The 11,748-nt window shown below is 36.0% G+C and overlaps 2 protein-coding genes across 2 annotated transcripts; both read right to left on the reverse strand.

The window, feature by feature from the left end:
• Positions 4,951-7,455, reverse strand: LOC104730392 (mitogen-activated protein kinase kinase kinase 7-like). Its single transcript, XM_019232174.1, has 2 exons — positions 5,517-7,455; positions 4,951-5,410 (listed from the first exon to the last, which is right to left on the reverse strand). The coding sequence occupies exons 1-2, from the start codon at positions 7,453-7,455 to the stop codon at positions 5,214-5,216; spliced, it is 2,136 nt and encodes a 711-aa protein (XP_019087719.1). The 3' UTR covers positions 4,951-5,213.
• LOC109126995 (uncharacterized mitochondrial protein AtMg00810-like) lies at positions 10,724-11,452 on the reverse strand. Its single transcript, XM_019231039.1, has one exon. The coding sequence runs from the start codon at positions 11,450-11,452 to the stop codon at positions 10,724-10,726; it is 729 nt and encodes a 242-aa protein (XP_019086584.1).

Genomic DNA, 11,748 nt, shown 5'->3' on the forward strand with positions numbered 1-11,748 from the left:
CGAAAGCAGAGACAAAACTGGAGTGATACCAATAATAGGGCGCAAACTTTTTGTTCCGGACCTCTCGGTAAAGAAATATATAGCCGAAGAAAGAGTTGGTTCTATGGAGAGTACGATTGATAAAACTCAACTCGTAACTTCGTTTGTTGCACTCTTTGTTCAGTAGGCGAAACTTTGCCATCTCCGTTGCAGGACAATAAGACATGATCTCTAGCATCACGTCTTCGTTCATCATCGTTGTCGGAGAATTATTCATCATCGCCATTGTGTAGAGGAATAATTATTCTGATTAGATCAAATAGAAAAAAAGAAATTTCGAATCTGAAATCTTTGATGATTAATCCCCTACTTAAGTACTTATAGCGAAAAGGATGCCCTAATTTGTCAAGAATAACTAATTATAAGCAACTTAATAGAGGTTATCTAGCGGAGATTGTTTACTATCTCCATTTTGTGCTTTATATATTATTACTAAAAGTTTTGCTGGTTTCTTTTTAAACAGATGCATCTCTTAAGATTTCCTTAAAAAACAAATAGAAATAAATGTGATACTTTAATTATCAAGTACTTTAGTTTTATTTTATTTTTCTTTGAACGACAACTCAATCACTTTAATTAATATTTAGATTTCTAATTGTAGTATATTTTTTAATGAGTTTCAGATATTGGCATGTAGTTTTGGTTTTTTTTTTGTTATAGATTTTAATTTTTAATTTTTAATATATTGAATGATAATTTGCTTATTTTTATATCTTGTTGTCAACTATAGAAAATATATTATAGTTTCTTAGTCTTTGGTCTTTAATTTTAATTTTCTGTTTTCAAAATAAGTGTAGTGAATTTACAAACATTTATTAATAAAAATGATTGTATTTTAATTAAAATTAAAACTCATTAACTATTAAAACTCATTAACTATATATAGAGTCTATTAGTGTATTAGACACTTTTTGAAAAGTAATTATAAAGGTAAGCAGTTTTTGTTAAATATTTGAAAATATGCACTTTTTAACTTTTGTGAGATAAAAAATTTGTGAGAGAGAGTATAAGACAAAAACAATTAAAAAGACCAATATATCCATGATCATGTGTCATAAAAAAGAATTTTATTTGTGGTACAAGTTTTAGAGAAAATGAGATATGGAATATGACCAAAAAAAAAAAAAACAAATGTATCATATGTATCTTCCAATGAAATTTTTGTGTGTGAAACCCGGTTTTGAGGTATTAGATCAAAAACCCAATATTTCTTGAATTAAGAAAAATCTCTCAAATACCATCAACTAACTTTTATTTTCAAATTTAGCATTCAAAAATTTTAAAATCAAACTCTAAACTCTAGATACTAAAATCCTACCCCTCAAAATTATACTTTAAGTGTAAAATAGAGAACCCAAACCTAAAAAAAAAATATTTCAAAATATTGTAATTTGTCAAATAATGCTAATTTGATGTACCATCTCGGTTAAGTGTGTAATCTGGGTTTAGTGTATAATCAGGGTTTGGTAAGTCCCCCTCACCATTATGAACGCAGTCTTTTTTCCAATCTGCTGGGCTCATAATGATTTGATTGTACCCTGATAATGCGTCCATGGATGACAACAATTGATTTCCGGCAGTAGCCTCTACTAGGCGATCTATGTGAGGCAAATGAGAGCAGTCTTTAGGACAGGCTTTATTGAGGTCGGTGAAAACTATGCAAACTCTCCACTTGCCGTTCTCCTTCCTGACGACGACTGGGTTGGCTAATAAATCTGGATACTAAACTTCCATTATCTGATCCGCTTTGAGAAGTTGCTCAACCTCGTCTTGTACCGCTTTCGCCCGATCTGGACCCAGCCGTCTGCGCTTTTGCCAGATCGGCTTGAATGTCGAATCGGTATTGAGTTTATGACATGCAATGCGGGGGTCGATTCCGACCATATCTTTAGTGGAGCAGGCGAACGTGGAAGATCTAGACTTCAGGAAGGCAATTAGTTCTATTTTGATGTGATCTTCCAGTTCGGCACCAATTCCAACTGTACGAGATGGATCAGCATCGTCGATATTGACTTGGACAATCTGACATCCCAAAGGCTTTACGAGATTGTGTTTCAGCCTATGGAGATACGTCGTGCGATCTCTATTTTGTAATTGTTATGCCTCATCCTGCCACCACTGCTTCTTCTCGATAATGCAGTAGGTCATGCCATCTTCTGATCGCCATACAAGGTGTAAATCTCAGTCGTACTTGGAAACTTTATGCAGACATGGTAGGTGGATGGGATTGCTTGCATCATATATATCCAGGGGGACCCCAAGATGACATTGTAGATTGGAGACGCATCTATTACCATAAATTTGGTTTTTCAGGTTATACCGCCAGCACACTTTTGTAATTTGACATCGCCCATCAACATCTTCGCGATTCCGTCGTATCCAGTTAGGGTCCGAGTTTCAGGCTTGATCTACTCTATTGTGATGCCCATCTTTTCTAAAGTTCAGAAGAATATAATATTAATTGTACACCCAGTATCCACCAAGGGATCATTATACGGATGCTGAATTCCCTTGGCATCCTCCGGCTTAAACGTGATGGAATTGTTGCTAACCGGCTGATCCTCTGGAAGAGTTTGTACGTTGCAAACCTGCCTTGCCCGTTTCTTCAGAGCCCAGACTGAGTCATTGTAAGGTTGACTGATGATCATGGTGATTTTGCAGCGACGAGGAGAATTGATGCACTCAATTCGTTGTCCCCTTTAGCATTTTGGGGGACCGGGGAGATTGTCTTCTTGAACTGCATCTTCCTGATGCCCTGCAGAAGGTGGGCTTCGTCTTTTGTTCTCGAAACCTCAATCATCCCTGTTATCGTTACGTTGATTGTTGTTGCCGTAGTCGCGATCATTGTTTCATGGGCCCGGTCTGTATTAGGTCGCCTAGACCTGCCAACATTGTTCCGCCTACCTCTGCGAAAGCTCTTAGGTCGATAGACGGTCTCTATTTTGCTTGACCTGTACTTATCGAACAGAAAGTTCGACAAGTGTTTGCATTCGGCTGTCGAATGTCCGCGTACTTTATGGAAATCACAAAACAATTCCTTTGGATTTGAGGACGACCTGTCCTGCCCGTTAGTTTCAAAGATCGAATGTGTGGATGTTGCTTTCACTGCTAATTTGGCATCTTATTCCTCTATGAGCGCAAATCGTGAAGCTCTGTGCAGTGCATCATCTAGGTCCTTGGGCTCTTGGTTGTTTAAATCCTTGCGTAAAGACGACTTGGGATTGCGGCATCTTCCAAGATGGAGACATTTGCTAGAATCTCTTTGAATCTGGTCAAGAAGTGATGCAGGGACTCGTCGAGGTCTTAGGTCATCTCCCAAAGGTCGGAGCTAGAGGCTCTAGGTTAGATAAAGATCCGATAGTATCGTAGGAAAGCTGTTGATAGGTGGGGGAAGTTATCAATAAAGTTCGCCTCGAGTCTGGAAAACCAGGTCAAGGTGCTGCCTGATAAGCTTTCCACAAACAGTTGAAAGTACTTGATATTTATTTGTTCCTCAGTGAAGTGGGATTTAGCCACAGTAGTCATAAAGGATGTCATCAACTTCATTGGATCCTTCTTAGGCTTGTGAATAATTCCCCACCGAAGGTTGGACTCCTGAAGCCAGATTCGACGGAATAGTTCTGCTACTAGGTTGGTTGACTGTAAACGAGGATAAGAGAACTCAAAGCGGCGGGCGAGATCACTCGTTTCAAACGGTCGTTGTTGCATGGTGCCTTGCTGAGGCGAAAGGGTTGTCTGGTTTGTGACCGCGTCTACCCTCCGGTTCATTTTCCCAAACATCACCTGAAAATCGTCTAGTGAGATGACCTGCGGTGGCTGTGTGGTTCCCATGATAAGGGGTTGCACGTCACCAGATTGGTCACCAGGCTGTTGCTTGCCTGTATGCTCTGTCCCTTGATCGGATACCCTTGTCGCGCCTATCTCGGTAGGCGGAGCGGGCTGATTGTTGGTGGGTTTAGCCGATGCGTCCGGATTACGGCGGTTGTAGATGACCATCGGTAACGGGTGGAGTGATGCCTGGATCGCCGAGTCCACCATGAGAGTTAGGGTTTTTGAGGCCTGCAACGGCTGATCCGTCTTGCTGGGCGAGAGCCACACTGGTGGTTCCGTCGCTGGAGGGTTGAGTCATGGTTATGTTTGAAGGAGACTTCGAAGGGTTGTTGAAGAGAAAGTTGTTTTAGAACTTGTTGTCCTCACAAACGGCACCAATTGTAGAGACTGGGTTTCATACAATAAATTTGTTTAAGAGGGAAAACAAATTCACTTAAAAACTGGATCAAAGCTCAAAAAAATAAGGAGGGACTAAGATCTCTTGAAGAACATTTTAGGGTTCTCTCAAGATCTCTTTTAGAACTAGGGTTTTTGTATTAATTGCTGGATGATTTACAAGGAGGGGATACCCCTCTATTTATATGAGAGCCTATATTAAAAAATAAGTCTAATTTCCTAATATCTTGGATCAAATATAGGGAAATTTTCCTTTTATGATGATCAAGTCGATCAGACTCGAGAGGCGGTCTTGGAGGTTGGCTGAATGACTTTGTTGGGCCTCCGTTTGTAAGCCCTTTTGGCTGGCCTCTCAAAGAGAATTTCTAGTTTAGTTAATCTTTGAAATGGATCGGTTTACCTCCAGTTCAAGTCGGTATATTAGAAGTGCTAAATTCCACATCAACAAAACTGATAAATAATAGAAAGAATTGAGATTTGAGAGAGAATATACTTAAACCCAAAAAAACGTGCGTGGTAAATTGTAATATATATTCACTCATTGTTCCTTTTCTAGTTTTTTTTGGGGAAGATGGAGAGATTCAAAAAAAAAAAAAATATTGAAAGATTCGTGACAATTCTATTAACCGAGACGACACACATAAATAATTATTGAGAATTATTATATGTTAATGGGTTACAAAAATTTGAATCTTGAAAATTCACTCTTTGCCCCTCAAAATGACTCTAGTTCCAAACTTTCAGTACCAAATAAACCATACTCTCGAAAACAAAATCTCTAAATTAACCATAAATTGTATACAAATATCTCTACCTCATTGTTTTTTGATTTTGTGTTTTTTTTTTTTCATGTCTGAAACTATGAACTCTGCTTGGAATACTGACCAAAAATCTACGTCCTCTGCTTTTTCATGGATCTCTCCTTCTTCTCTGGTTTTGATGAAAAGCTAAGTAAGCTCAGAATCTGAAGCATGACCAGTTTGTTGTCTACGTATTCCTGGGCTTAGAGGACTCATTGGACTCAAAGGCAATCTATTATCTTTCCTTGCTTTGATGCTTCTTCCAAATGGACTCAATGGTGATGCTTTTGGCGATGATCTTGCTTTTACGGGTGAAGTTCCTGTGGATCTCAACTTCTCTGAACCTGCATTGATGATATATTAACGTAAAGATAGTTGTCTTTTTGACGATCTAACAACTTAAAAATCATGCATGTCAATTTAGTGATAATTAGAGTGAGTAGGACTAACCTAAGCTTGGACTTTTTCTGAGTTTTGCCATTTCGCCGCTCTTCTTTAAACCTGAGACCTTTTTGATGGGAGCTTCTGAGTAGACTGATCTTGTATCTGAGTATTCAGATATTGTATCTAAACACAATGACTTTGTATCTCTTGTAATCATGGCATTGGGTGGATCTTCAACAGCTGAAACGCTTTCAGATTCACTACTTCCCTCTAAGCTTTCTTTCGTGTTTGGATTCATCTTCTCTCTTTCCAAAACCCGGTATGAGTATAGTTGGAAAGGGATTTGGTTCACGGACGCCGTGTGAGACCCTGCATCACCTGGGAACTTTCTCAAGAACCTTGCTTCTAGATCCCAACAATCAACTAGTGGAGTTTGCATTTGAGGATGACCATGATCTGGATTCACAACCAGGAACTTCTTGATGTAACGTAGTATCCGACAAACCGAAGAGAAGTTAGGACGCTGACTCGGTTCTGAGTGCCAACACCGTTTAATCAGACTAACGAGGTATTTTGGTGAAGGGAAAGGGAACAGAGGCCTCTCTCCCATCCTAATGTTGATGGCCATTTGTTCACCTTGAAGATGACTATCTTCAAATGGAACTTTACCTGTTATGAGCTCAAAACACACCATTGCAAAGCTATACACATCAGCTTTATGAGTCAACTTCGATTTCGGAATTTTACCATTCAAGTCTTGTTCCATCTCCGCTAGAACTTCAGGTGCGTACCATATCACAGGATCAGGACTGCCTGGTCTCGAGGATGACCGAGCTTTGACAGAAGATAAACCGAATCCAGAAATTTTCGCATGGAAATAACCATCAGTATGACTCCTCTCTTTCAAAAGAATGTTCATAGGGTTTAAATCTCCATGGAAGATATCGTTTCCATGGAGATACTCCATTCCCCTTGCAACTTGCAGCATGATATCAATCACTACTGGTACCGAGAAGAGATATCTTCTTCTTGGTCCGCAGTTCTCTTTCATGTAACTCTGCATATCTTTGCGCATTAGCTCCATAACCAAAAAACATTCTTTCCTTTCTTCATCATAGAATCCACATAGGTACTGAAGTATATTCGAATGACAAAGCGCTAAAAGAGATGAAATCTCAGAACTTAGCGGCTCAAGATCGCTGAAAAAGTGCCTTAGTGCAAAGCTATCACCTAGCCATTGAATCTCCTTGTATTGTCCATCTGCATCTAACCTTCTCTTCACTTGGTAGTCCTTTGAACCAAGAAGTATAGAGCTTGGAAACAGTTTCCCGTTAAACTGCTCCAAACCGGTTAACTTCTTCAAAAGCAAGTCAGCTAAACGCTTCTCGGTTTTGCCAATATCATCGCTGTCTGATTTCCTCTTCTGTTGTAATGCCTCCACTAGATTCCATCTATCTTCTCTCCAAGAATTCTCAAACCGGCTGAGAATATCCCTTGGTACCAAGTACTGTTTCCCAAACCTCCATTGAAACAGCTTAGGATCATTCCACTCTATATCATACTTTCTTGAGAACACAACTCTCCTTCTGTCCATCTCAGAAGGGTCAAGACCTGAAATCTCCCCAGCGGCTTCGATGGCTTCAACAACGGCAGAGAAATAACAGAACAAGTTGTGTATATGAAACTCAACACAATCTTTGTTTTGATGAAGATTGATAACTTTGCCCCACCAGTCACTACTGTCCATACAATGCTTAACGTACAACTCACCTTCTTTGAAAACTCTGTAAAGCTCCCTTAAAGGTTGTTCAAGAGCTCTCCATTTAGTCTGCTTCTCTTCAAGCTTGAGATTCTGTCTGATCTCTTCTGCAACGGTGTTGAAAGCTAAACTGAAGATGTCTAACAAGAGACAACATTGTCTTTGGTTGATCAAGATATCATCTTGTAATACCATAAGTGCATTAAGACTTCCAAGAACTTCACCGATTTGTCTGAATTGCTCCATCAGACAGACAAATGTTCTGTTGTGAAAATCCTCAAAATCTCTTTTATCTCTCTAATCAAAACCAACAAAACTGTTGAACCAATCAAAATTTCAATTACAGCAGATCAGAATTAGACCAAAGAAACATTTCAGACATTATTAAATAGGGTTTTGAGGCAAACAAAAAAACCTGAAACGAAGATCCTTTTATAGAAAGTCAAGGATCGATCAATGGAGCGAGCATACAAATATCACATCATACAATCACAAAAAAACCTGATCACACCAAATAAGAATCTCATCAAACCGGTATTTAGAAACTTTAAGAGAGAATGAGGGAATTATCAACCGTCTCAATTTACCTGTAGAGAACGTCTCTAACCGTTACCAGACAATAAAACTTGGATTCACCGGCAGATTCAAAGGAGAAAGGAATCAAAAGGTGGACAGAAACGTATATTTTTTTTCCTTTCCCAGAATTGTGATTAATCATTGAAAACATGTCCTGGTTCGTTGGAGTCCCCATATATAATACTAATAATGTCTTCCCGCGAGTTTTGTCATACTATAAGATAATACTATGTAACTAGATTAAGACCGAAATTCATTTTATTTATATAGTAATTTTTATATAAAATATTTCATCTGTTTCAAAATATAGGATGTTTTAGAGAAATTTTTTGTTTTATAATATAGGATGTTTTCAAATTTCAATGCAACTTTTAGATTAGTTTAATATTTTATATTATGTAGTATTGTTTCTGATTGGTTGAACTTGTTAAAAGTAAAGACTTCTTAATCTGCGTGCTTTGCTTAAAACATCCTATATTTTGAAACGGAGGGAGTATAATTTATGTGATTGTTTTTAAAATTTTTTTTGGATAAAACATTATGCAATAAAATCATATGCTAAATATGATGGCTTGAAAAAAAACACATATTTTGTAAGTTTTATATTGTTAATGATTCTAGATAAGTACCTATTCTATAGAGAAAAAAGTACATATGCTATAACACTGGTTAAATCTTATTTTATACAAAATTTGGTATATTTTATATTTTAAAATAACATTTTAATATGTTGAATTAGTTTATGTATGTAAAGTTATTTCAACAATGTATATTCTACATCATGACTTGAATGTCATTATAAGACATAATTTTGTAAATTTGGTTTTTAAAAAGCGAGTTATTATATTATGAATAATTTAATATATTGTTATACTTTTGTTTTAATATACTTAGTTTTTTGAAATTCTTTTATTTATTATAGTGACATATTATTGACATTGCTATAACAAATCAATTTAGAGTGTTTATAGTTTCTAACTTTTATATCAAGTTTTAATATTTCAAATATATTATTTAAAGTTTATTATATTATATAAAATTATAAAATTCAACAAAAAATATGACATTGAATTTAAATATTCAAATTTGACCCATTACTCAATAAATTTTTTAATTCAATAGATATTATTTGTAAAGAATAATATTACTAAAGCTTGAATATTTTATAGACTGAACAATTTATATTTATTTTTAAAAATTCAACTTATGGTATATCCGGAAATAAAATTATTTTTTATTTATAATAAATAAGATGATAATTTATTTGTTTCCGAAAATAGACTCATATATAAGAATGAGAGGTGAAGTATAATGATAATTAACAAATTAATATGTTAAGTTAGATATCAAAGGATTTTATTTGATGAATAATTTAATAAAGAAAATTAATATGGTAAGTTAGATGATATCAAATGATTCTCTAGAATATTCTCTTTAAGATTTATAATTTAAATAAATTAAGGTTGTACCCAATACTATTTAACTTGTAACCAATTAATCTATCAATTAATCTATAACTTATTTGTAACCAATTTATTAAAATTATATAGTCTACAAAACAATGTTGTGTACTTCCGTTTTATTATAAAAGGATATAAAAATGAGAGGTGAAGTATAACGATAATTAACAAATTAATATGTTAAGTTAGATATCAAAGGATTTTATTTGATGAATAATTTAATAAAGAAAATTAATATGGTAAGTTAGATGATATCAAATGATTCTCTAGAATATTCTCTTTAAGATTTATAATTTAAATAAATTAAGGTTGTACCCAATACTATTTAACTTGTAACCAATTAATCTATCAATTAATCTATAACTTATTTGTAACCAATTTATTAAAATTATATAGTCTACAAAACAATGTTGTGTACTTCCGTTTTATTATAAAAGGATATAAAAATGAGAGGTGAAGTATAACGATAATTAACAAATTAATATGTTAAGTTAGATATCAAAGGATTTTATTTGATGAATAATTTAATAAAAAAAATTAATATGGTAAGTTAGATGATATCAAATGATTCTCTAGAATATTCTCTTTAAGATTTATAATTTAAATAAATTAAGGTTGCACCCACTACTATTTAACCTGTAACCAATTAATCTATCAATTAATTTATAGCCTATTTGTAATCAACTTATTATAATTATATAGTGTTTTTGTTAAAATTATATAGTGTTATGTACTTCTGTTTTATTATATTGCTTTTTGACGTTATGGTCTTCACGTCGCCAAAATGTCCATGCGATTTTTGCTCAGCACTAGATGATTCCAATACGTGAATGTGTTGTGCTGTCAAACAAAAAAAATTAGATATGTGGCATGACAACATTTTATAGACGAATTAGATAAACAGAAATAATGTGATTAAAAAAGTATATATTAAAATTTACTAATTGTGGTAAATACCACTGATTTCTTCCGTTTTTTTTACATATTAAATCGAGCTGCAAATCCGGTTTGGTTTACAAATGGATTGGGTTTTCAGATCCTTAATTTGGAAATTTTCTGTTTCTTTCTTCTCTTCTTCTTCCTCCGAATCTTCTCATGGAGTCAGCTATGAACTCATCTCAGGTGCAGTCTTTACAAAAAAACTTGAACGACTAAATCTTCTGCTTATTTTGTTGGATACATGCTATAGGGCACTAAATATGTCATTGATAGGGTACATATATCTTTTGATATGTCCAATACTAAGTTGTTGTTAGGAAACAAAGAAGGTGTAATGATCTTGAATTCACCTGCTCAGATAATAACAAGATTATTGAGTGTGGTTTACAAATCTTGAAAGATGGATATGATGACTGTAAGGAAATGCTTGATTGTATTGAGATGAGATATTACCATATATATAGGCTTGTACACTAGGGTTTTGTTCATATTAATTACACAAGTTTCCTTTGTTATATTAGTACTCTCTATACGCCCCCTCAAGATGGAGGCAGTTTCTTGACTCCGATCTTGAAACTTAACTCTGCAAAACGTTGCGATGGTAATGGCTTAGTGAGAGCATCCGCAAGTTGATCATCACCGGAGATATGTGCGACTCGAGGAACAGCGGATTGAATATGCTCACGAACGAAGTGATAGTCTAACGCAACATGTTTCATCTTGGAATGAAACACAGGGTTCGCACAAAGATAAATTGCTCCTATGTTGTCACAATAAATTACCGGAGCAAGCGGAAGAGTGACGCCCAACTCATGAAGTAGTGAACAGATCCAGCGTAACTCAGAGGCGGTGTTGGCAACAACGCGATACTCTGCCTCAGTTGACGACCGCGAGACACTCCTCTGTTTCTTGGATGACCATGAGACTGGACTTCCACCAAAATAGACAGTATAGGCGTTCGTAGAAACATAGGTAGCCTTGTCGCGACCCCAATCCACATCCGAGAATGCATGGACAGTAAGAGGAACATCACGATGAAGGAAGATCCCTAGAGTAGAAGTGCCCGCAAGATACCGCAATACCCGTTTCACGGCTTGCCAGTGTGCATTCGTTGGCCTGTGCATAAACTGAGAGAGGCGATTGATGGGAAAGGCAATGTCAGGTCGTGTGAACCCAAGATACTGAAGACTCCCAACGATCATGCGATAATCCTTTGCATCAGTGAGAGGTGTGCCGGTATTAATTGTGAGCTGAGACGAAGAGGCCATTGGTGTGGGAACTGGTTTTGCACCAAGCATCTTTGTTTTTGCTAACAGATCAAGAATATACTTCCGCTGCATCAAATGAAGACCTGTCGATGTTCTTGTAGCTTCTATACCCAAGAAGTAGCTCAAAGGGCCTAGGTCTTTCAATGGGAACCGATTGGCAAGCGAGGCATTGAACGCAGTGATCAACGAAAGAGGACCCGTAATTATGATGTCATCAACGTAAACAAGAACATAGACATAAGAGACACCATGTTTATAGATGAAGAGTGAGTTGTCACCAAGAGAGGTCTTGAATC

This window comes from Camelina sativa, chromosome 2 (genome assembly GCF_000633955.1).
Source record: "Camelina sativa cultivar DH55 chromosome 2, Cs, whole genome shotgun sequence".
Lineage (NCBI taxonomy): Eukaryota > Viridiplantae > Streptophyta > Magnoliopsida > Brassicales > Brassicaceae > Camelina > Camelina sativa.